Source organism: Poecilia formosa, unplaced genomic scaffold (assembly GCF_000485575.1).
Source record: "Poecilia formosa unplaced genomic scaffold, Poecilia_formosa-5.1.2 Scaffold197, whole genome shotgun sequence".
NCBI classification, from domain to species: domain Eukaryota; kingdom Metazoa; phylum Chordata; class Actinopteri; order Cyprinodontiformes; family Poeciliidae; genus Poecilia; species Poecilia formosa.
In genome coordinates, this window is record NW_006800136.1 from 207,878 (window position 1) to 234,552 (window position 26,675).

Consider the following 26,675-nt stretch of genomic DNA (forward strand, 5'->3'; position numbering starts at 1 on the left):
TATGTTTGCTTATTAATGTAGCTGATGACAAGACTCTATCTTTTTTATCACCCAATCAGAAAAATGTGGGACGGCCGTGACTGGAGCTCGTCATTGTGTTATAGTCTGAGAATATTGTGCTTTGATAGATAATGCATAGAAACGTGGTCGTTTCTAAAATAGGCTATTGTATAAGATGGAGTTTAATTAAATGGATGCAACAGAAGCAATGTTTTAGTTTTTAACCTAATTGTTTTAATGTATACTTTCTTATATGTTAAGGCTCACACAGAAAGTGTTAAAAATCAACTTTAGTGAATGACTCAGATCCATCTGCATCCATAAAACGAACCAGATGTGTTGCTTCATTCTTCAAAGTGCCGATGCGGTGATGCTTCGGGGACAAAAGCTCTGCAGGCCAGACTCAAGTTGAACAGTTAAGGTTTTATTACAAACTTCAGCCAAAGTCAGCACCACCGAATCACGAGGAAACCATGTTCCAATCACAGAAGATTACATGCTGTTTGGTAGGGCAATGGATAACACGTCACAACACCACATCTGGTTTTCTCCCCCCCAAAATATCCATCAGACAGAGTTACTATTACATCCATGCTTTCCACCTCTGCCTATCTTTTCATGTGCTGGAGTCCATTTGTTCAGACTCAGTGCCTCCTGTCTTTGCCCGGAATATCTCCCAAGCACACCCCAAAGTCCTATTGTGTGGTCAGACACTACGCAGCTTGACCACGTCTAGAGGGCAAAGCATTATGGACTCTTTAAAAGATCATTCTCTTCCACTAAACCTAAAATGGATCATCATTGGCTGTTTTTCCTGGGATACTAACCATAAAACCTGATTTCAAATCATCACAGAAATGTATTGAGACATTATGTTGGCTTCAGTGTAGCTTAAGGTTTTTATTTATTTTCACACATAGTTGTGTCTTTATGTTGCATTTTTACATAAGAAATTGGTCATATTTATTAATTTTATTTGAATAAACATACAAGTCCTAAAACGTAAATAATAAGTGTTTAGAAAAAAAAAAAAAAAGTAAAGCAAAGATTGTGTATCATATGAAACTAACTAGTGTTGTGTTTTTCCCAGCAGGTGTTTCTTTGTGTTCAGCTCAGGCCTCACAACTAGAATAAAGCATTTCGGTGCAAATATACAAAACAGTATCCCATAACTTGATGCTAGAATAGCAAATATCTCCACAGCTACGGTGAGATTTCCAGGAGAGCTGACATAAGCTGGGATGAAGGTGATCCAGACGGCACAGAAAATTAACATACTGAAGGTGATGTGTTTGGCCTCATTGAAGGTATCTGGCAACTTTCTGGCTAAGAAAGCAAGGACAAAACACAGCAAGGCAAGGAATCCAACGTATCCCAACACAGCCCAAAAGCCAACAGGTGATCCCAGAGCGCACTCGAGGATTATCTTCTCCTTATAGTACTGGATGTTTTTTTAAGGAAAGGGGGGTTTTATTGTTAACCACAGGATGCAAATTATGACCTGTATAAAAGTGAAAAACAAAACAGTGAGTCTCTGCTGTGCAGGCCCAAACCATTTCATCACGTTGCTGCCTGGAAGTGTAGCTTTAAAGGCCATCAGGACCACGATTGTTTTCCCAAGAATACAAGAGATGCAGAGGACGAAGGTGATGCCAAACGCTGTGTGCCGCAGCATGCAGGACCACTCGGTGGGCTGGCCGATAAAGGTTAAAGAACACAAGAAACACAGAGACAAGGAGAACAGCAACAGGAAGCTGAGCTCAGAGTTGTTAGCCTTCACCAGTGGAGTGTCCTTATTGACTAAAAACAGTGTGGCTACTATTAAAGTTAGCAGCAAACCAAACATAGTAAAAACCACCAGTATTTTGCCCATAACCTCGGTGAAAGAAAGAAACTCAATGTTTTTGGGTAAACATGCATCTCTGTTCTGATTGGACCAATATGCTTCGGGGCACTTTTTGCAGTCGTTAGAATCTGCAACAAAAAGTGATATTATCATTCTATTTACATCAGATACATCCTAATAACATTAATAACTGACTGTATAGCAGCTAATCTGAACATGATGCACACGCTTAAGCAGGTAAAGTGTGCACGAATGCTGGTGTGAATTAGGACTGTGTTACCTGTCGTGTTGCTAAATTCTCCAACTGGACACGGCACACAGTCAAAGCAGCACGCATGCTTTCCTTTTTGAAGGACTTTATGGGTTCCTGGACGACAGCTTTCACTGCAGACTGACACAGGTAGCTTTCAACAAACAAACAAACAAACAAATAAACAAACAAAGAATGTTACTCGTGATTAAAGTTTGTTCAGATTCTCTAAGCAATATTGTATTGTCAGATTTTTACCTCTTTACCTCCTCCAGACCATATAATGGCCTCTGTGTTAAGAGAAAACCCTTTGTCAGAGGGCAGGGAGGCGTCATAGTAACCAACGGGTTTAAACAGAACGGATCCATCTGATCCACGCTGCCAGTTCACCAACTCATATCTGTTGACAGCTGCTCCAGTTTCATCAAACCACACTCTTTCTCCACTCTTAATGGTGAAGTTCACCTGCTTTAGTGCCTCCACCACCTAAAATGCAGTAGACATCACTTTTTGTCAGAATTACTTCATATATAAAGACACTCATTCCAGTCTCCAGTATTTTTATTTCATTTTCCTTACCTCCCATGGCTTGATCTCCAGAGCCTTATTACACCCTTTTTTGTCTGAACACTTCAATATGTTGTGCAGAGAATGAGCCACTGCATAGATGGCTTTGTAAATGTTAGTTGGGTATCTCAACTTCTCCAAGTCATCGTCATGACCTTTAAGCTGAAACAGATCTGGATTCTCTTTGCAGGTTCTTAAAACACTTTCTCTGTTTGTCCCGTTGCACAGGAATTCTGTTTCCCAGAAACCTCTAACCAGAAAATCCTCCAGGCCACTGATATTGGCCTTTTGCACTGCAAAGCCCAGAGCACCTCCCAGCACACTGAAGCTGGTGGGAGTCACAAGGCTGTCCGCGGTGATCCAGGCCTCCACGCCGATGAACTGCCGTCCCGTGATGTTGTGGAGACTCAGCTGCTCTAGCAGGTTATTCATTTCTACATGGGCGAGAAAGCCAACAATCACTCGAGCGGTGCTCTTTTTTATCACCTCTATCACTTTCAGGAGTTTCTCCGGCTCTGCTCTGTCGAATTTCTCCGTGTACTCCACACAAACTCCTTCCTCTTGGGCCGCAGAAAGGAAGATGGCCATCCCATTGTTGCCGTAGTCGTTGTCGCTGTTGACTGCTCCGACCCAGGTCCAGCCAAAGTGTTTGACCAGCTGCGCAAGGGCACGGCTTTGATAGAGATCACTGACAATAGTTCGAAAGAAAGCGGGATGCTCCTTTCTACTGCTCAAACACTCGCAGGTGGCAGAATGACTTATCTGTAGACAGGTGAACAGAACAGAAAACTGCACAATAAAGAACAAAAAGACATAAAAACTGATTCGGTTCACTCTTACCACTGGAATTTGAAACGGTCCAGTTGTGCGAGAAAGGACAATGGTAGAAGAAGATTCAGACTCTCCAATAATAGCATGAACTGCTGACTGACCAGAGCAGCTGTTTCCCAAAGTCAGCTCATGGCCGTTCATCAGAGCCATCGCTGCACGCATTGAGGATAATGTCGACGCACAGTTGTCATAAATCCGATATCCGATAGAAATATTGGGAAGGAGATCCTTTTTATTGTTTATTTCCTCAATTGCAAATATCATTGTCTGGGCAAATCGAAACTCCCTTAGGTTAATACTGAAAGAAGAATAGCATAGTAAAATATTATGTTTTCTTCCGACAAGAAGATCATGTAACACATTGCTTAGAGCTCAAAATCACCTGCTACACTTATAAGCTGTTGGTCTCTCTGTAAAGAAAAATGGAGGCTGCGTGATTTTGCTGTGGATGGAAAAGGCACCTCCGATCATCACGTCTCCTTCTTTAGAAAGCACAGGAAACTCTGGACTTCCCTGTATCTGGCAGAGAGAAGCTGGTTCCCCCACCTTTACACATGCTTCTATTAGCCCGACCAGAATAAGCACTGTTGTACCTGATAACATTTTCATGTGGCTGGATACAGCGAGAGCAGAGCCACCCAGATCCAGGTTTTGTTCATGAATATAACCCACACTAGGGTGTCCTACCTTGATATTGACCAATCAGACATGTGGGACGGCCCTGGTTGGATCTGACCTTTTCTTAAAAAACACACACACCAAAAACGTATTTTACCTTTAGGGACAACACATTCAAGATTTAGTTATTTATACAAAAAACAAACAAACAAACAAAAAAACATATGACAAGTTATAAAATGCATTGTCTTTAACTGACAGAAACCTAAACGGACAAACTAACTTCACATTTACATTAATAATTCAGTCATGATTATCATCAAATTCTCATTTTATTCCATGACAGGTTTGTCAATAATCATACTGAAGAAATTTAAAGACAAATGTCAAGTGAAGAATCCTGGTCCAGGTTCTGCCTGTGCATGAGTGGGTCCTCTCCGGGTACTCCAGCTTCCTCCCACAGACCAAAATCACAACTGTCTGGTTGACTGATCTCTCTAAATTCTCATTAAGTGTGTGTGCGTGTGTGTGTAGGTGTGTGTGTGTGTGTGTGCATGTTTCATTGTTTGCCCTGTCTGTCTCTGTTGCCCTGTGATGGACTGCCAACCTATCCAGGGTGAACCTCGCCTCTCGCCCATTGACCACTGGAGATAGGCACCAGCATCTAGGCATAAGAGTGTTGGGCAATAGATGGATGGATTGATGAATATTTTTCTTCCTCACACCCAATTTGTTTCCAGGATCATTCGACGTGAGCTGGTTAAAACATACAAAAGATTATATCAGAACTTGGATCTTTTGATTTCTCTGGCTGGAAGAACACCTAAAACTCCTCTAGTTGTCTAGTAAGAGAGCCAATAGCTTGTTCCCAGATGTCATAAAAAAACGTCCTCTGGAGTAGGTAAATATTTTAGATTTTAACAATTTCACACAGATGATTTTTCACATTAAAACACAATTATAAAAGAAAGGTTTAATTTTTTCCAGCTCTGGAAAAAATTAGGAGACCACTTAAAATGATCAGTTTCTCTGATTTTACTTTTTATAAGTGTAAGGTTTTTAGTAAAGTGAACTTTGCTCTTTTATTCTATGAACTACTGACAACATGTCTCCGAAATTCCAAGCAAACATTTGGTATTTATTTGTAGAAAATGAGAAATGGTCACAATAACGAAAAATATGCAGCACTTTCAGACCTCAAATGATGCAAATTAAAAAAAAAGAGTTCATATTCATTTAGAAACAACAATACTAAAGTTTTAACTCATGAATAATCATGAGGGTTTCAATGGGGTTAAGTGCAGTGGTCTTTCTTCCAGAGCTATATATTTTTTTCAGCGACTTTTTCTTTGGAGTTCAAAGGTTACAAAAAAGTTTGTCAATAACAATTGTATTTTTTCACTTGGCAGTTATTGTTAATAGCTTTTCATGGGTGCTATCCTTTTGAATAAAAATGTAGATAAATCTTATTTTAAATTCTACTAAAGCGTATTCCTATGCTCATCCACTTGCATTTACAATCATTTAAGTTGGTTTCTTTATATTATATTTCGTAGATTTCCAACAGATATATCTGATTAATGCAGTTCACATGTAGCAGATAAACATCTTTTTGTACTTGGGCCCAATAGTTTTCTAATATGGAAATCTGTCTATGTAAAACGTTTATTTCTTACTATTTTACCCAACATGTCACTTCAATTTGAAATCTGGACAGTGACAAGGGACTTAAAGTTGCACATCTGCCAACTGATCAAAATAAAAAAAAAAGTTAAACACAACTGCTACAGTAAAGCAGTGAGCCATGCGATATTTAATTTGATGTTTTTCTCTTTTACAGGCCTGCGGGACGTTTAGAGGTCATCCTATGTGCCTTTCAGTCCCTTCATTAATTAAAAAGGACATTGTTGTTTGAACATTTTATATCTATGAAACACCTTAGACCCGCTTGGTTATGTCTTTTGGGAACGGATTTAGAAAAACATAAACAGTACATGTGCCTTGGGCATGGCTGTGACTTACATGCACTTTCCAATAACAAGCTTACAAACCCTCTGTAGAGTTCACGGTTCCATCCCAACAACATAATCTTCTAATAGTTTGACTTGGAAACTTTCCTTCAGAGTGGTTGCATCATAGTTTAATAATGACGACTAGAGACACTTTGTCTGTGCACAGCTGTCTTTCACTACAAAGTTGCTTTGTGATCTTGGTCAACTTGCAAAAGTTACATAATGTAAATACGTTTTTATTTATATAAACGTATTTATTATATTTATAGGGATAATTGACTTTTAAATTGTATGATGTCATTCAACCTTTGGGGTTTGAAAAAAATGTCCTTTTTATGTAGCTTCTGTAAATATCTGTTTTCAATTGAATGTTATTGAGTTGTTGAAATACTGTTGAAAGTTTAAATCAGGATTAAAAGGCCAAAAGGTGCAATTGGAAAGCCAGTCAGTTTACATATTGTATCTATGGCCTGTTGTGTTCATTTCAATGTGTAACAGCAGTTCTTCTTGATGTGGGCCAATCAAGATCCTAGCTACCAAATTAAGATGGTAAAGAAGAAAAGCCAGGCGAATTCATCCATCCCTTCCTCCGAATGTGAAACTTTCTCACCATAATTTGAATTCAGATTTCGCATAATTATTATTCTCTAGAGATAAACTAGAGTCAGAGACAACAGATACCTCAACTTATTTGTTTAAGTACTAGCTTTCACTCTTTGGATCGTGATCTAACCTCCTGTGTCTTCATTTGCTTATTTGTAACTGGACAAACTAATATCAGTAAACCAAAAAAAAAAAATAAATAAAATAAATAAATAAATAAATCTGGGCTTCACACAAATGTTCATTGAGATACAAGAACAATGGTCCCCAAAATGAGCAAACCCTGGTCCTACATTTTTAGGTGTCTTACTGCTACACACCTGACTAAAATAGCTGGATTAATAGGCTTCAAACTGTTATCTAGTTTATGAATAGAAATTTCTACAGGGTACCCACACTGCAGTAATGGAATGATTTAAAAGGGACGGTGGCCTCCTCAATGCTTTAATAACTGGGTGTTGTTGTGCAGCCAGATGAGACATCTTTATTAGTTGACTTTGAAAACAACTTTTAAACTACTTTAAATGTACATGAAGTGTCCAGCTTTAAATACCTTCATATCCTTACAATAATTAAAATAGCTTACACTTTGTTTTACTTTGATAGATTCACCTGGAAGAGAAATACCATTACATTTTGATGCCATAAGGTCTTAGTAAACCTTTACTGAACAAGCATGTAGCTGTGAGGTAAGGCAAGGTAATTTTATTTATATAGCACATTTTCAGCAACAAGGCAATTCAAAGTGCTTTACATGAGTTAAAGCACTTTGTAGAGGGAAGCTGGGCTACCCTTATCCAGTCCTGTAGAATGTGGAAATTGGCTCAACAATTGTTTACAATTCCCACATCCCAGATCAGGCCAATGTGGATTTAGATAATGAGTTGAATGACACACCGTTTCAAACCAAGCATGTTTAATAACGGTGAAACAGAAATATATCATATACAATGCTGCCACCTGCTGACCTTATTGTGCTATTGCTGAAAACTGTTTGCAATTCAACTGAAAAAGTAAGGCAGATAGATGAATACAATAAGACAGCACATGTCATCTCCCAAAAAAAGTTATGTGGTTAGACAGAGCATAAAAATCTAAATATATGTATTTATTGGTTGACAGTCATCCTTGAAATTAAATTCAAGAAACTGTTGAAATAGTTCAAAATAGAAGGTTTTCCCTGTGTACCTTGCCCATGGGACACATCGAGATGTGGGAGGAGGAAGCTGGAATCGAACCTACAACCTTCCGATCACAAGACTACAATGGTGGACCATTGTGCTAACATAAAACTCCAGATTTTATGCTGTTGTGTTGAACGAGTAATGCATTCAAATCAGGTGAACATAGATCTAACAAGGGTTAGCTACTATGTTACAAAACAGAAGACCCTGATCAGCAGCCATCAACATATTGTGACAATTCTGACTGTGTGATAATTTACTCAAACTAAAATGGTTCATGATGGGAAAACTGTAGAGAAAATCTGCAGACAAGCCAGAGGCTGAAAACAGTGGAGGTTACAGTAGAGGTTTATGAGAGTTCCAGCTGAGTCCCACATATAATACAGTGGTTCGGCCCTGTTGCATGTATGTGAGTGGGTAGGCGGCATATTAATGCGTGAGTGGGTTGAGCACATTTTTCTGTCCGCCACTCTATTGCCTACTACTTGTAAAGCGTTTTGACTGAAACACACTCGCATATTCACCCACAAAACAAACACTGGCAGGCTCAAATGGGAAGCAAACGTGAAAGCAAACAGAATAAAACTTAAAAAAACAGAAGGAGTGATTGTATTCAATGAGCAGGAGATTGAAAGAGTTGATTTACTGAACAGCAGTGTTAGAGTGTGAGACAAACTTTAACAGCAGACAATAACCCATGAGGGTTATTCCTTTTGGGACAATAATCCGTCTTGGATGAAGTGCATGCTGCACTGCCTGTTCACCAGCTGTGGTCCATCCAGCAAAGAACAAAGGGAAGTTTCCATCTCACTGCAGCCTTCCATGGAGCTCCAACAGTTAGAGGACAGAGGTATTATACCGACTGTGTTTGGTCTTTAGGTCACCAAACACGACAAATGTTGTCAGAGACCATGTTGCTGCTTTTGTTGCAGTTGAATGCTTTGGCAAACTCTGGGAGGTTCTGAAGGGAGCCCAGTACTCTAGAGTATACAAAGGAGACCGGTGTTAGCAAGTGGACTTTGTGTGTCAGAGGGTTCTGTACTTTAAAGTCATGAAGTGCTTATTTCTGCGCTTCGTGTTATTACCTGAACATCACTGGACTGTGTATATCCATTTTAATGGAAATAAGAGCTTGCTGTGGTCGATATGATCCACACCAAATCTTAAAGAGATATACAGGATGTAAAGTATCAGACAAGTAGAGCTTCATGAATTCAATTACAGATGCGTCAGGTATCCCACTGTATTTCTGGCACCCCATCCCAAAAGCATATCCATTTTTGCAAAAGATAAATAGAAATTCTTACATTTTCTTTAACTGCAGTGCCATGTTGTGTTTTTCTTCTATTAGTTGAGTTATCTAGACCTGNAATACAATAAGACAGCACATGTCATCTCCCAAAAAAAGTTATGTGGTTAGACAGAGCATAAAAATCTAAATATATGTATTTATTGGTTGACAGTCATCCTTGAAATTAAATTCAAGAAACTGATGAAATAGTTCAAAATAGAAGGTTTTCCCTGTGTACCTTGCCCATGGGACACATCGAGATGTGGGAGGAGGAAGCTGGAATCGAACCTACAACCTTCCGATCACAAGACTACAATGGTGGACCATTGTGCTAACATAAAACTCCAGATTTTATGCTGTTGTGTTGAACGAGTAATGCATTCAAATCAGGTGAACATAGATCTAACAAGGGTTAGCTACTATGTTACAAAACAGAAGACCCTGATCAGCAGCCATCAACATATTGTGACAATTCTGACTGTGTGATAATTTACTCAAACTAAAATGGTTCATGATGGGAAAACTGTAGAGAAAATCTGCAGACAAGCCAGAGGCTGAAAACAGTGGAGGTTACAGTAGAGGTTTATGAGAGTTCCAGCTGAGTCCCACATACGATACAGTGGTTCGGCCCTGTTGCATGTATGTGAGTGGGTAGGCGGCGTATTAATGCGTGAGTGGGTTGAGCACATTTTTCTGTCCGCCACTCTATTGCCTACTACTTGTAAAGCGTTTTGACTGAAACACACTCGCATATTCACCCACAAAACAAACATTGGCAGGCTCAAATGGAAAGCAAACGTGAAAGCAAAAAACAGAATAAAACTTTAAAAAAACAAAAGGAGTGATTGTATTCAGTGAGCAGGAGAGTTGATTTACTGAACAGCAGTGTTAGAGTTTGAGACAAACTTTAACAGCAGACAATAACCCATGAGGGTTATTCCTTTTGGGACAATAATCCGTCTTGGATGAAGTGCATGCTGCACTGCCTGTTCACCAGCTGTGGTCCATCCAGCAAAGAACAAAGGGAAGTTTCCATCTCACTGCAGCCCTCCATGGAGCTCCAACAGTTAGAGGACAGAGGTATTATACCGACTGTGTTTGGTCTTTAGGTCACCAAACACGACAAATGTTGTCAGAGACCATGTTGCTGCTTTTGTTGCAGTTGAATGCTTTGGCAAACTCTGGGAGGTTCTGAAGGGAGCCCAGTACTCTAGAGTATACAAAGGAGACCGGTGTTAGCAAGTGGACTTTGTGTGTCAGAGGGTTCTGTACTTTAAAGTCATGAAGTGCTTATTTCTGCGCTTCGTGTTATTACCTGAACATCACTGGACTGTGTATATCCATTTTAATGGAAATAAGAGCTTGCTGTGGTCGATATGATCCACACCAAATCTTAAAGAGATATACAGGATGTAAAGTATCAGACAAGTAGAGCTTCATGAATTCAATTACAGATGCGTCAGGTATCCCACTGTATTTCTGGCACCCCATCCCAAAAGCATATCCATTTTTGCAAAAGATAAATAGAAATTCTTACATTTTCTTGAACTGCAGTGCCATGTTGTGTTTTTCTTCTATTAGTTGAGTTATCTAGACCTGAGCTTTGGAAATGCCATTAGCTCACTTACCATGTTCCCAACTGTATACTGACATAAGTGAAAAATGTCCTTCATAAGAGATACTGCAGTTTTAAAGAGGTGTGTAGCAACGTCACAACTTTGAGATCATAGTTTTTGTCTTTTGTGAATGACATTCTTTTCAAGACAAAAAAAATAGGAACAGTTAATGACTAAAATCACAAGGTTGGAGTTTTACTAAAGTGGTCAGTGTCATTGTGCACCTGCTATTAAAAAATGTTCAATTTAAGGCAAATTGTTTTACAAATTAAAGCAGGTCATAATTCTGTTACAGTAAAGCCTTATCAAGTAACTATTGATCTAGGAAGAATTAATTATGTCAGGAATATTGATGAAAAGTATTTAATACTGAACTTTAATAAGCATTTATCAATATTAAACTTTTTTGTTTGACTGATTACCTGTGCAAAGTTAAGAAAGAAGAGTTGATCATGTGAGAGGTCAATCCCAGGCAGCCGGGGCTCCTCTCCATTCCTCTTCACAAATTTCTTGTATGCCTATAATAAAATGCAAAATTGTATATATCTTACACATAGTTAATAAATGTTTGATTTATTCATTTTTCAATAATGCACTACATTTATGTTTGCCTCCACAGCTTCTACGTTAAAGTACACATTTGCTATTACAATAGACATCTTGCCAATTCAGATGTGTTAAAAAAAAAAGTAAAATCTCTTTTTCAGAGTATTAAACTAGTCAGAATTTTGAGGTTAATTTTTAGTTTCTAGTGTTTAGTCCAGTTTGATTTCTTTCTGCTTGTAGTCTTGCTCTTTCCCGACCCTTTTCAGCCTGAAATGATTACTATTAATAATTGTTAAATAATTACTGACTGTTCCCTAACAGACAATGTTGTCATTGCAACCTGGCTGTGCCTATATCTGGTGCACTAATGAACAGGAAGAACATTAAAATTTTCATGATGCGCCAGACCAGTCACTGGTCAGGGCTGCTCAAGCAGAAAATTATACGGCAATGATGACAAAGCAATTTCTCTTTGCCTCTCTAATCCAGAGTAATTATCTTGAAGTAATTTTTATGTAAAATTGTATTTTACCAGTTCTTACTTTACATACAAAACAATATCATTTTTTATGCTTAAATAACATTTAAATCTTTTTACAGAGTTTTAATGACTTTAGACTGGTTAGTGACCCTCTGTTGATCCAGAGTCACAGTACCAGCAATCACACCTTCATACAACCTAACAAACATGTCAACACCCTGACAAACAAACTTCAATTTTTGTTTCAAGTTGCATGGACCAGGTCACATATGTAAACAAAAACATTTTCACAGCATCTCTTCACCTGGTACGCCTGTCGAATCCCTGCATTGTCAGCTATGTTCTCACTGAGGGTGTTGTTGCCATTCAACTAAGGAGAAAATAAAGGTGCAGAGTGCAAAAAGTGATGAACAAACTTGAAAGTTTTCTCTCCATATTTTCAGTAAGTTGCAGATATCAGTTTCTGGGTTATAAGAACGAATCACCCAGGGAATAAAAGAAGCTTTGTTCAAAGAAGCAGTACAGAGGAGGAAGGATAAAAGGAGAAGTAGTCATATGTCAACATAAAATACTAAAGACAACTAAAACAGAGAGAAGATGAAGCTGCAAAATAGGAAAGATTGATACAGGACAGATGGATAAGCTGGCAAAGGCAACAGGAATTCTGGTAAAATCAATGAAAGTGAGGTTAGTTGGAATTTTGCATGTAATGTTCCAAACAAGTAGGAAACAAAAGACATGTTTGAGAAAAGAAGCAGTGAACATACATGTAGACCATTAGCCAGGTCCCAGGAAAACTTGCTGTACTGGTTAGCGAAACACCTTGAGAGTTCCAGGAATTTTCTAAAAGATTGAGGAGTCCACCAGTTCTTCAGATTGCCGTCCTTGTCATACTTGCTACCTAGAGACACAGAACAGATGTCTGGGAGTTAGAGATGGGAATATTAACATGCATTTATACTCCAAAAATAATTAAATAATGAAAACTGCAAGTATGACCCCATTTGCAAATTTTAATATATAGATACATTACCAGTAACGTGTAACAAAGGGCAACATGTTCATCTATGGTCCAAACAGCCAGATGAAGCCTGCACTTCCCCTGTTACACTAAAATAACTAAACTGTAAAACTGAATGATGGAATTTTGTTGTTTTGAAACTGTAAGCTTCTTATGGCTAAAAATTATTGTTAGATATTAGAATTTTTTTTTTTTTTTTTTACGTGTAAATAAGAATGCAGGTGGCAAACCTGAGGTGGAAAATTATTTACATTACAATTCAAATGCAAGAGACTGTATAACAAAAAAAAATCCTGAGGCCAAAGGCATCATAAGGTGAAACAAAGCTCTTCTCTAAGTGGTACTAGTTACAGGGGGAAGTTCACAGACTAATGTAATCCAGTAAAACTGAAAGGGAGAACAATGAAGTGGAAAATTCATACCTTTGTCATCAAAGCCATGTGTAATCTCATGACCGATTACCATGCCAATTCCACCGTAGTTGAGAGATTTAGGCTGGTCTTTGCTAAAGAAAGGGGGTTGAAGGATACCAGCAGGAAACACTACAGACAGAGAAAGCAGTTTTAAATGCCAAAATAGATCAGGCTTTATGTTTTATGGCTAAATATAATTTCCAGTTCTTATTTGGTACCTATTTCATTTACGTCGGACGAGTAGAAGGCGTTGATAACGGCAGCTCCAATTATCCACCTTGATTAAAGATTAAAACATTGAGAGCGGGTGTTATTAAATGATGACACTATGAAAAAGCACCGAGGCAAAGTAAGAAGGCTACTTGAGTAAAAACGTGGAAAATTAACATACAGCTTTTAAAACCCAAAGTCAATGTAGGACTCCCTGCTGTTAAAGCTGAACTCTGAATGGATGTGGGAGTTTGTGTGGTAGAAAGTGAACACACTTCACAAAGAATAAATGAGGTAAACACTGTAGTAGGTCACTCTGCTAGGATCATAAATAAGACAGGTGATTTAAATACCAAACAATGCACGTTTCATTTACAACACATCTGGAGTAAAGCTGGTAAATCCATCGACCCCACAAAACAAACAAACAAACAAACACTTTACTCATCCTTGTTGACTTTTTCTCGCAATTTCTGCAGGTATTTCTTGGTCCCGTACTCCAGGTTCTGCAGGATGTTTTTAAAATACTCCTCTGCACTGTAGCTCAGCTGACACCAACACAGCCAGAAAAACATCATGACCGAGTGCTGATGAAAGCCATCAGCACTCGGTCATGTATTCACGAGGGAAACTTGTTATTCACTGGGATGTTTTAGCGACGATAAGAAATGCAACTTTCCTAAAGTATTTTCTATTACAAGAACTTAGTGAAATATGGATAACGGTGTTTTTTTCATAAATATTTACATCTTTGTACTCATTGTTTAGATATTTGTCATCCATGATGTCTTCAGAATAACCAATGCGTTCACGGATAGCTTGGGCCTGGAAAAACAACAACAAATGAACACAAAAAAAGTCAAAAAAGACTAAAACTGGTTTACTTGTTGTTGTAGATAGAAAAATAAGTTGATTCTTGAAAATGAAATTCACACCTTCTCTTCTGCTGCTTGTTTGGTCTTTTCATCCATCCAGGCGAGGTCATTAAGGTTACTAATGAAAACTTCCCGAATATCTTTAATCATCTCCTCCATCTAATCTCCCAACACACCAAAGAGAGCAAATGTCACAAGATGCCAATGATGGAACAGGAAAATGCATCATAAAAAGGTTCTCTGGTCTGCCGTTTGTTTCTGTTCATCAACTCTAATTGGATCAGAAATAAGACAAATGTAACTTCTGTCAAACTATTAACACACTTCCTAAAATGATTAGGCCTTTCATATCCACATACCAGAACGATTCAGACTTGCATATTAGACTGTTCATTAATTTGTAATTAATGGCAACTGCTTTGACATTATGGCTTTAAAAACATTATATTCTGAATTTTTTTATATTTCCATCAGGATTTTTCTTGGAGGACTTGACCATACACTTGACTAAAAGAAATAAAAATATGCTCCACTTAAAATATTTCCTTTTTCCCCAGATGGCAAAGTCATTGTCAGTTGACCTGTTAAGATTTTTCCAAAACCAGGAAATAATCTGAGCTTTCCCTTAGTGTTGAAAGAGATAGGGATGACTGAATACAAACTTCTGAATTTAAAGAAAATTACAAAAATAAAAGACACCTCGAAGTTTCCTGTCATTTAGGAAATATAAATATTTTTGGTTATTCTAATGGATCTAAAACAAGATATGTTTGGTCTAGTTTAACTTCAAACAGTGAGAATTATTTTTTTTTTGCCTTTCTATGCTGAACAATTCTTGTTCCAGATATAAAAGGGAAGGATATTAAAATTTATGATCTTACAATCAAGAGAAAGAAAAATAACTTCATAAGTTGTTTATTGATACTATTGTCATTACACTCCGTTTCAAACCTGCATAGTGTTGTTGAACATCTACAATAATTTTTTTTTTCCTTGAGGCTTTTTTTTGTAATGTTACCCCCAAGGGTTTCCACATTTTTAAATGCATTGCTTCACATAAAGAATTAAATACTCTGAGCCCACAGCAAGAGAAAACCAGAAAACCCCTCGTCTCGTCACATTAGTGGACCCCTTGCTTACTCATTGCACAACCCTTGAAAAAAAAAGTTGTGGTTTGCCACAAACTGGCAGAGACCACACAGAGATTTTTCCAACAAGCCTTTAGGGGAGATTGTTATGTGTGGAGACATGGAGTCTTGACAAAAGTTCAGTCTGGAAGTTCAGCCTCATCAATCAGCGCCCGCCTCTCTGCAACCTGGACCTATCGGCGCGGACCAAGCCTCGCTCCAGCCAATCATCGTTTGGGCTTCAGTTTAAAAGGACCTTCACCCATAGCCTCCTCTGCTCACCAGCTGCGATCAACCCACCTCCACCCCATCTCCACCTTCTGCTCCCGGCTCTCAGGCCTCATCTTCCTCTGACCACCGCCACCAGTACAGGCCCCGGGGGGTCTTCATTCCTATGCTGCATCAGGAATGTTCATCGAGCTCATCGACATCCAGCTCACCAGAACGCCAAAGGACTTTTTATTTTTATGATCATTTTGTCATTAAACTCTTTTAATCGCCTTCTTTCTCCGTTTGAGTCTCTCCAGTTTGAAATGCAGTTTGTATAAATTTCCCAATAAACCATCACTGATTTCATCTTAGTTTTACACTGAAAGCTTCCACTTAGGTGTATTTATATCAGATATGCATGGTGAAAAGCTGAAACTAGAGCTAAAAAGAAACATGCTGCTTATAGGCTTGGAGTGCTTTATTTATTAATTAATGTCCCAGTACACTGAATGTCTCTTGACTGCTGATATATAAATATGTAAGGAGACGGTCTGGTGATAATCTGAATGATTGATCAGCTACTTCCCACAGAAAAAGAAAACATATTCAAAAAATCTAATTACTTATAGACGCATAAATCTCCTCAGAAATAATTTCTATAATGGATTCATCTATATGTAAGGGATTTCTAACTTTAATCTCAGAATTCTGACTTTGACCCGTCGTTACTTTTAAGCATCTCAACTTCCATAAAGATGTTTGCCTACTCAGGGTCACTCATACATGACACAGTATTGCGGCAAAGCCTGCGTGTCCACGCGTGTGCGTGGACACGCAGGCACACAGTTGAGATTTACAGTGTAGGCGGTGTGAGCATAACAAGGACACCTCATTCAGCTGCTTCCAGTGGATGCAAACACGACAACACTGAGGCACAGACACGAGACAGGTGACAAAATCACAGATGTCTCTTTAACCATCTAGTTCTGTATATGGATACATAAAAACACTCACTATTTTTATGTCATCAGTTCAGACTGTCAATGTAAAAGAAAGCTGTTCAGTAAAACTTTATTAATCGGTCCAGTTCAGCCTCTACCTACCAGCTCTTTGCTGTTCTCAGAGAAAGCCTCCTGCACGTAGAGCCGTCCCACAGCTTTGTCCAGGTTGCTGTTGACGTACAGTGCGCACCGTCGCCACACGGCCTTCTCTGATATTTTACCGGTCAGAACCTATTGCGAAGGTGATGAGACAACATAATGAATGAAGGAGAAACTTTGTTCAAATAAAAAAACTGATTTCCATTTTAGGAAGTAGAGTGAAAGAAAAAGGATGGGTTATGAAAAAAAACTTACAAGAATCTATAAAAAAACAAGAAATAAAGCACCGCATCGCCTAAACATTTTAATAAACAACCCCAGATGATAGCACTGCCCCACAGGCTTATCCAGTAGGTGCCAGGCATGAAGGGTAATAACTTCACTTGTCTCTCTTCTTGCCCTGACGCGCCCATCACTCTGGAAGATGGTAAATCTGAACTCAGACCACATCATGATCTTCTTCCGTTGCTCCAGAGGATTTTTTTTTCATTTAGCCTCACCGATTAGTTGTTTTCTAAAGGCTACACAGCTGTTCAGTCGCAATCCCTCGAGTTCTCATTGTGTGTGTGGTAATGTGTTTACTTTCACTATTAAACACAGCCCAGAGTTCTAGTGTTGTTTTTCTTCTATTTGATTTCACCAAACGTTTAAGTGATCACCGATCACGATCATTCAGGATTCTTTTCCAGCCACATTTCTTCTTTAGTAGATTCTGCAATCTCCTTAGATGTTTTCTTGTGTTTGATGGATGTCAGTGATTGGACCCTTCTCAAACACACCGACATCTGTTCCATGACCACAGGGTAAATTTATGACAAAGACATCTTCCTTGTTTTAATGACATTTCAGAGTCTGTTAAATGTAACATCTATTAGACTTCCTTGTACCTTTTTCTTTTCAACAACTACAAGTAATGTTTTACACCTGTACAATAACTTTCCACTTTGAAATTGTTAAGACATTGCAAGGACATTCATGAAAGTAGTTTTCCCAAGTCAACATGTCAAGGTAATATCAGGCTGCGTACCTTGTGGAAAGCGCTCCTGGTGTTTCTGTAAGGTCGGCTGAGCCCCTCTACCATTTTCATAACAAACCGCCAAACCACATAGTTTTGCAGATCCCTGAGAGAAAAAAAATGCAGTAAGGACAAGGAGATCAACAGGATCCTGCAGTGATCTAACAGCAGAGTGTGACCAGGTTTTTCTAACCGCATCCTGTGACTCTGACCTTGGCAGAAACGCATACAATTACTGCACAGGTAAGCAATTTCTCTGAAAAACAATAACCATCTCTGACTTGTATAATCTTACACACCTCTTGGTGTATTTGGCTAATACACCTTTGAGTTTTACGAAATAGCTGGGGTAGTTGTTGATGATTTTCTCTGATTCAGGAACGTTGATGTTCACGGTGTCCATTATCTTTGCTGTGAAGTAACTCCAGTTGAATTTCTTCAGGTTGAGCCAAAACACACACAAAGAAACCAAGTTTGAGATATTTAACACTAAGTTTAAATAATAGCAATACTCACGAGCTAAGATGTTAGCATTACCTGAGAGTCAATTTCAAGAGTGAAGTTTCTGTTCAGCTCCCTCAATTCCATCTTTTTGTAAAGCAACACTTGATCATTCTGAAGCAGCAGTGGGTCAGTGGCCTGGGAGAAAAGGAAATGCAACAAAACGAAACAAAAGACTAGAGTTTAAAAATCTCATAAAAACTCTGAGTCCCCAACACATTTACACTCTTGATTCATCTCCAGACGCATGAAGCATGTGCAGCCCAGGAGGCCTCAGGTCTGTAAATGTCAGCGTTTGAATGGTTTAACTGCTTTGTAATACTGAGAGGCAGAGTGGAGGCAAAGCAAAGCATGTGAGCAACAGGAGAAGCGCAGCCTGACAAAACAGGGTTGCAAATCTGTTGATTTCTAGGAAATTCTTGCTGTGACAGGTTAACAAGCTTGTCTCAAAAAGATTTGTATATGCCCAGAATTATTTTGTACTGTGAACTTTTTCACAGTACAATGATGCCATCATCATTTTCAATGTGCCGGTCACATAAATGCCTAATAAATATGCAAGGGCTTTAAAATACTAAATGGATAAATGTGGCCACATCTCTTTGTTATAATATTTGACTGTTCCACTATTTTAGCTGTACAAGCAGACCAGATGTAAAACAAAAACAAAACAAAAAGAAACAGCATGTATACAGAAAAATGGTAGGGTTTTGGAGAAACCACAAAGGGGTAATGTTATTTTCCCCTTGGAGGTTGCTGACAAGAGAAGCTCTAACTCCCCAAACCATATGTTTTTGTTTACATTGAATACTGCAAAGGACTTAGTTTTTTGGGGTTTTTTTGGGCTGTGCCTTAGACATGATCAGTGTCAGTAGCTGTCTTTAAATGAGTTCCAAATCCAAAGTTTCCACATCCCAAAGTCCAGTACCGGTAGAGACCAGCACCGGCTGCCTTTTTAAGAGTGTCTTCAGGGAAAACACTACGACTGTTGGATCGAAGCAGACCATCGATCCAGAGAAGACAGAGGCTAAGGTGGAAGAGCTGTAGAGCAGCTCCTGGGAAGTAATTTAATTATTACATGAGATAATAGGTCTAATAGGGCTTTTAGGGCTTTAGATAACATTTTGAGCAATTTTTCTTTGTGTTGTAGTAATACCTTTTTACTTCATTAAAATCATTAAGGGGAACTTAGTGTGATTAATAATGTAGCTATTGGATGAATAAATCAATAATGAATACACACAGTTTGTTTTTTTGTCATCAGTAATTAAGTGGAGAGTTGTTTATCTGATTTGACTAATCAAAGTGTTTTAGGTTTGAGCAACAAATTATTAACATGCACTCCTTACTGATGGAAAAACAAACTGCCAAAGTCCTATAGTTAAACAAAGACAAGAGCAAACACCAAACTGTGCGTCACATTTCAGCTTAAGTGATCTCTGAAAGAATATGCTCACACTGACGATGTCTCTCTCCAAATCCACAACTCGTGTCACCTCTGCTTTTATGTCTGTTTCGCTGATTTTCAGTCCCCGGTCAGTGCGGATCAACTTTGCCAGGTCAAACATGAACTTCTCATAAGCTCGACATGCCTGTAAAACACATTTTATAATAATAATGCTTGTTTTCCCAAAACAAAAAGTGTCTCCTCGCACCAATGCACACTGTTGCTACAGCTACTTCTTATAGCTGCTTTTTGTTTTATCAAATCAACAGTTCACATTCAGCTGTAAAATAAAACCAGAAGAGAGGATGTCTGTTCCAGTGACAATATTTGGTCTGTCTTGCTTTTCTCTCTTGCTCTCGATGAAGGCGGATGCTTTTTTCCTCTGTTCCCTCTCTGCCCATGCCTGCCCTGCTTGCTCTGTTTTTGTCCTGTCTTTTTCTATATTTTTGGAGTCTTTCTTTGCACATCATCCAAATCTACAAATTATGGATCTGGTCAACTGATCTCTTAATGTAATTGATCAAATTTTCGACGAGAAGTCTGGGTACAGGAGAGCCCTCTTGTCCTGCAGGGACACACCCGGCGGGATTCACCCTGGATTTATTCGTAATAACAGGATTTCTGCTGTTTGGAGCTTGTGGATTCCTGGATTATCGACAAATTTGTGACGGACTTTGGCGAACTAGCAAACACTCAGATTCTTGGTGTGGACAGAGACGAGGACTCTAAAACTCACTAACGAATCGATATTGGAGAAGTTGCTAGTTTCTAGTTGCTAGTTTCTAGTTGCTAGTTTCGGTTCAGTGGTACAACCAAACTAATTTGGATTGGGAACTGAGATGCATCGGAGAGATTTTAGGGACGACTGAAATTTATAATCTTCCTGACCTAAGACATGCTGCTTCTGAATTGGCTTTCTCCGTGTGGCCTTGGAAGGGCTGCATATTTCTAATCTCCTTGAAGATATGTAAACATAACGCTCCTTCCCACCTCACCCCCCCATGTATCCGTGGAGCTGTGGAGCTGAGCGCTCCCAAGGACATCATTCCTCGATAAACACATTTATCAGACTTTGCCAGGAGGCTCAGCCACCTGGTTTCATGGCCCTTTTATGTCACCGCCTTCACTCATGTCTCTGTTTTGCCCTTTGTTTTGCCTGAATGTTGCGATTTGCCCTAATGTGTCCTTTCCTCTTTTTTGCGCTCTATCCTTTGGTTTGTTATTTTGTTTGTATTTCCTTTTTATTCATGTAAAGCACTTTGAATTGCCTTGTTGCTGAAAATGTGCTACATAAATAAAATTACCTTACAGAGATTTTCTTCCCCACTTTTTATTTACAACAAACCACTGAAAGGCAATATTTTTCCCTATAGCTTAATCCAAACTATTGCATTTAAGCAGTGCAAAAATGTTCAATCATGATGGTGATGCTTTAATTGGGTTGGACGATCTGGCTAAAAAACATCACAATATGACCGTTTTGTATCAGTTAATAGACAATTATTGATATATTGATTGATAGGTCTTTTTGTGTTTATTAGTTGAAATACTGCCAAACTGGCAGTATGAACTTTTCTGTTTCATCCACAGTGTTCACTCTATGCCATTGTTTATTGTTCAGCAGTTATGAGACACAATGGTGAAACCTTAAAGTGCTGCTGCACAAGTTTCTCAACAGGTTGTTGCTTGGTTGATGCCGTCTTCCTTGCATTCTGTCCCAGAATGCAGTGTGGTTCTGGATCGGAGTTCAGTGAATTTGTTATATATTGAATTTTCTATTAGATGTACTAGCTATTAATATTGATCTTGTGTCTGTCACGATATAGTTCATTGATTTTGTTGTTCAGTCCTATGCTTTATGAAACACCAGCTTTCCATGTTACAAAATCTTTCAACAAAATAAATCAGCACAAGCACAAATTAACATTTTCTACTGCTTTGGTTAAGAGTTACTTACACATGACCAAATAACTATTTAAACATTTCAGCACACCTCTGCAAAGCGACCCTTGCAGGTGTAGTAGTCTCTGGACAAGAGGCCAAAGGACATTTGCTGGTCAAACTGACAAAGAATAGAAGACAAAAAAAATCAAGACAATATTGTAGTTACCAGAAATAAAGACCATTATGTAACCAGTTTTGCCCAACAGATTGAACTCTCTCATTACAAGACCCACTTGTTCAAGAACTTAAGTAGGTCTGATTTATCAGCTACCTGGCTGCATACAATATGAAAATTAACTATTGTTTGATAGATTTTTTTTTGTTTGTTTTAATTGGTTGAAATATTGTCAAACTATTGTTAATTTTCCTATTGATGCCAAATATTTTATTGTTTTCCAAATTCCGGGGATCTTTGCAACACAAAAGAACAAAATCACCCTTTGTATTTTAAAGGAGGTGATTTATTCCTCAAATTCCAATGCATATGCTGTACTAAAACTTTTTGGACTGTGTTTTAGTCCAAAATCATATTTTTGTAATGTTCAAATCTTCTGGGAGATTGTGTTTTGAGATTTTTATTGACTGTAAGTCCAAATAATCAAAACTGAAAAAAAAACAAATATACTTGAATTGCCGTTTACCCACTCTGTCAAAATTAGTGAAAAATTAACATACTGAATTCTAATTTACTCAGATGCGCTTTTAGAGGTTTTACACCCGCAAGCTTTGTACGTACATAAATGATGTGTGAAGTGGAGTCTCCGTCATCAATGTAAACGAAAAAGTAAACCAGGACTTGTGTTGCATATTTCCAATTTAACCTGGCAATGACATCCTCTAACCTCCAGGTTTTCCCTGAAGAAATAAGATCGGAGGAAGGAGGATGTGCGAGGGAAGAACTGCAATAAGAGATTTATAGCGTGATGGCAGCGAGAGGAAGAAAGGTAAAAAAAAATGCAATACCATAGTCATCCTCCCAGTTGTCCACAGCCATGGGCCACTCAAAGATGTCTGGCAGCATGTCGAGCAAAGGAGCCCCTCCTTTCTGCTCAATTAATCCTACAGTGCAGTATTGATGAAAGTCAAACAGGAATCAGCTTGCATACAGTAATTTTACACAAGCTGAAAAAGTAAAATCGGAACATGCTTAATTAAGATTCATTCTAATTTCTAAATTGAAATTGTAACCCTGTAAGACCCATTGCTGTAACTTTACAACATATCTTTTTCAAACAAAAAAAATTGTAAAAATTATTATTTTTATTCTAGGTTTTTACTTAGAAATTGAACCTGTTTGTTCAGTCTTGGAATACTAATGGACAATTTATTCTCCAACTTGAAAAACAGTGGCAAATGGCAAATAAGCAATAACCAAGATCTCTGAGTACCACATTAATTAAAACGTAGTGAGTAAAACGTTTAAGAGTTTTGGCTGGCCATTACAATTTCTAGATCATGTATACATATGTAATGTTATGTACAACACTTTTACAAAATGGAAAGATGAGCATGTTTGATATTATATCTAATATTACATTTTTATCTTCCACATTCTGAAGAAACAGACAACCTTCAGGAATTGTACAAAGTGATGCCTATACAAAACATGACAGTTTATCTAAAATGGATAAGTCCATTCACATCTCATGTCTGCTGACTCACTCTCGTTTATGCAGGACTTGTAAAGTGTCTTTGCCTTGGTGAGAGCAGCAGCCTCCCTCTCCACCTTCTTTTCAAGGACACCTGCATATAAGCACAAACAAAAGAACACATGATTGACACTGCATTTGACCAATCATATTATGAAATGACTGTTCCCAAGCCAGTAATATCCAGAGAGTGTCATGTAGCTAATTTGCACATCCCATATTCTTTCTTGAATATATTTTACTGGTCAACGCAGCCACTAAATCTAAAATAACAGATGTTACAAGATTTCTGTCACAGGGATATATGGCACCTTGGGGTTTGTTTTGACATGAAGAAATCAGCTTCGTGCAAAACTAATGTATCCTTAGTGTGTCAAACTGAGCAGAAAGTTAGAGTCTGTGTGCCCTTGTGCGTAAAGGCATTTACGGGATTTTTTTTCTCACCAGTGTTTTGTCAATATGTGTCAAAGCGAAATATATTTCTTCAACGAAACGTCAAAATGAGTCACGAGAGTGAAGTATTTTTACATACAGTACTTTGTGACTGACTGAACTGATTTTACTCCTGCAGAATTTCACAAAGGAACTCAAAGAAACCAGTTAGTGTGTTTTTCATTCTCAACTTGTCTTAGATTTATCTCCAACAATGTGTGTGTGTGTGTGGTATGTGCATAGTGTGTAATAAAAACTATCAGAGCTTGCTTATGTTCTTAATTCCAAGGTGTAACCACTTCAAGATGCCTTTAACTGAAATATTTTTTTGAATAAAGTTAACTTGCCTTGTTGTTTGTAATAGTAGTAATAGACTTCTGCTCAACTGCAGTCCACACAATATGAATATCCCCCAAACTCTGAAATAGGTCATTTTCTTTTTTTTAATAATCAACTAGAGGACTCAACCTCAAGTCCTCAGGAGATTTTGTTCTGCAACTTTTAATGACTCCAGTGCTTCAAAACATCAGAATTCATTTTCTCATTATTATCAGGAACTTTACTGTGTTGAGGGAAAAAAAAATCCCTCAACACTATGGTCATGTCTGTGTTCAGGGAAACAAGCTGTTGAGTTTAATATCTCTCTCTTTTTAAGGCTACAATTACAAGCATACTTGTGCACTTTACTTAAAAACACTTTCTTCCATTCAACCTTAATACAGCACTGTAAAAGCAGCATGCTTCTTTAGAAACAATCTTTTGTAGCTTCCTTTGTTGAATATATCAATGACTTTACTGGACAACTGTTAATGAAGCACTCTTTCCCTTGAATGGTCACAACATGGAATGGCACAGAAAGTATTACAATTTTTTATTAAAATTTACAGAGAAAAGAAAAATGCTTCAGATATATATCTGAGTTTTAGATGGATTATTGCATAATTCGTACTCNTGCACATCCCATATTCTTTCTTGAATATATTTTACTGGTCAACGCAGCCACTAAATCTAAAATAACAGATGTTACAAGATTTCTGTCACACCTTTGGGTTTGTTTTGACATGAAGAAATCAGCTTTGTGCATAACTAATGTATCCTTAGTGCGTCAAACTGCGTCAGATATATATCTGAGTTTTAGATGGATTATTGCATAATTCGTACTCTTGAACAACAAAAAAAAACCTTCTAAAATACTGTCACCTTTGAGGACGACTTCCAACTCGGCTTTTAAGATGTTGTACAAGCCATATTTGGCGTGGGTCTCTGGGATGATGTTCTTTTTCAGCCATCCTCCACAGGAATATTGATAGAAGTTGTCACAAGGATCCACCCTAGCATCCATCTTCCCAATGAGACGAGACGCTGCGGGAAATTGAGAAGGCCAGCTTTACGTTTATTGGGAGGGAAAAACAAATAAAAAATCTGAAACAAGTATGAAATCATTTGCAACAGTATGAGCTGGAAGAAGCCCTATAGAATTATGCTGATGAAAAATAATTTAGTTCTGCGAGGGAGACTGTCAGAACTGTAATAAAACTTAGAAAGAGAGAGCACTGGAAAGTAAGGAAATAAATGTCTCCTCAATTAAGACTCTGATTATCAAAAACTCCAAATTAAAACTCCACACATGAAAAAAAAAATGAATCAGTCCAACATCACAGGTCGAAACAAGTTCAACTTTTAATTAGGTCTTTTTCATCAGCTACCTACAGCCACCTGATTAAAGATGCTCCAATGTCACCAATTAATACTCTGGCATTCTGGGAAATATGTTTAGTCATCTTACACCAAAGTGTTCAAAGAGAAGATTAGCTAAGAACCTGTTGAAGGATGAAGGCTGCAGCTGATCAGCCGAATGCTGGAAACAGGAAAAGCAGCTAAAAAGCTCTGGTTAGAGAGATCTAATCCTCCTACAGAGCTAAAGCGCCAAAATGCTCACTTCAGATACCAACACAAAACTTAATGCGTTTATTCCTCACTGAAAAGTGAGGTGGAATTGTTTAAGTTAGGGATAAACGCTAAGAATTTATTGAGGTTACTTTGATTATTTTCACTGATTCAATTAAAGAAAGTACATTTATCTGTGAATAATTTTAACTTAGTCAAACTACAGTTTAGCAAAGCTTGTTGCAAGGTAAGAGCTCTTTGTTGTAGGCCTTACAATAAAAATGGAAACTAAACTGTTTAAATGTTTAACTAGACAAATTGGGAAATCTTCTTTGAAGTCTCAAGTTTTCAGTCAGTATAGATTTAAAACAAAAATCAGTCTTGGTGTTTTGATGTTTTTGATCCCTATTAATTACACATTAAATGAAATGAAATTTAAAGCATTTTCCATTTTAGGATTTTTACTTGTCTGTATTTAATGTCCCCCTAACAATGTTTAAATTTGAATTTAAATGTGGATCCGCATCAACTGCATGAACTAGCAAACAAAATTTATGCTATTCTTGAATTGTTGTCAACGGACACCCAGCATCATTCCCCTGGCTGCAAATTGGTTCCAGGATGCACTTTGGACACCCCCATTTTATAACTTCTTGGATAAAGGCCAACTTCTAAGACTTGGAACTCATAACCAAAAAAATATCACTAAACTAGATTGTTCCAATATCAATTATCGTCAAGTTTTCTGTTGTTTATCAAGGACACAAATAATTTTCAACATGACATTTAATAAATCAAATGTACATAGTAGGAAGATGAATCTTTTTTTTCTAAACTTAATCTCATTCTACATTATTTTATTATCTTTTGAGATGTTTGTTTCATTTCCTGTAAGAAGCAAACTCCTTGGTTGAATGAACATTTCTATATGTAGTAGGACTGACCATATCTGTTTCATTGTGGTTTTGACTGAAAGAGAACATGTCTGAGTCGTAGAGG

The 26,675-nt window shown here is 37.9% G+C and overlaps 3 protein-coding genes and 1 pseudogene across 3 annotated transcripts in view; all 4 read right to left on the reverse strand.

Annotated features, from left to right (window-relative positions):
* The window catches only part of LOC103148103 (extracellular calcium-sensing receptor-like), a 3,534-nt gene extending 3,186 nt beyond the window's left edge, over nucleotides 1–348 (reverse strand). Inside the window, exon 1 of the mRNA XM_007566731.2 lies at nucleotides 332–348. Coding sequence (XP_007566793.1) covers nucleotides 332–348 — 17 coding nt within the window. The remainder of the gene's footprint in view (nucleotides 1–331) is intronic.
* Nucleotides 349–1,064: 716 nt separating this feature from the next.
* On the reverse strand, nucleotides 1,065–3,785 carry LOC103148055 (extracellular calcium-sensing receptor-like; annotated as a pseudogene).
* Nucleotides 3,786–10,065: 6,280 nt separating this feature from the next.
* Nucleotides 10,066–25,149, reverse strand: LOC103148057 (neprilysin-like). The gene is made up of 20 exons (XM_007566671.2): nucleotides 24,990–25,149; nucleotides 23,371–23,451; nucleotides 22,672–22,767; nucleotides 22,445–22,563; nucleotides 21,758–21,826; nucleotides 19,775–19,909; nucleotides 18,354–18,455; nucleotides 18,116–18,252; nucleotides 17,829–17,922; nucleotides 16,805–16,933; nucleotides 14,425–14,523; nucleotides 14,237–14,314; nucleotides 13,934–14,037; nucleotides 13,498–13,556; nucleotides 13,289–13,408; nucleotides 12,613–12,746; nucleotides 12,150–12,215; nucleotides 11,241–11,336; nucleotides 10,518–10,594; nucleotides 10,066–10,412 (listed from the first exon to the last, which is right to left on the reverse strand). The coding sequence occupies exons 1-20, from the start codon at nucleotides 25,129–25,131 to the stop codon at nucleotides 10,313–10,315; spliced, it is 2,037 nt and encodes a 678-aa protein (XP_007566733.1). The 5' UTR covers nucleotides 25,132–25,149; the 3' UTR covers nucleotides 10,066–10,312.
* Nucleotides 25,150–25,566: 417 nt separating this feature from the next.
* LOC103148104 (extracellular calcium-sensing receptor-like) overlaps nucleotides 25,567–26,675 on the reverse strand; it is a 4,058-nt gene continuing 2,949 nt past the window's right edge. The window contains exon 7 of the mRNA XM_016678960.1: nucleotides 25,567–25,647. Within this exon, the coding sequence (XP_016534446.1) occupies nucleotides 25,567–25,647 (81 nt within the window). The remainder of the gene's footprint in view (nucleotides 25,648–26,675) is intronic.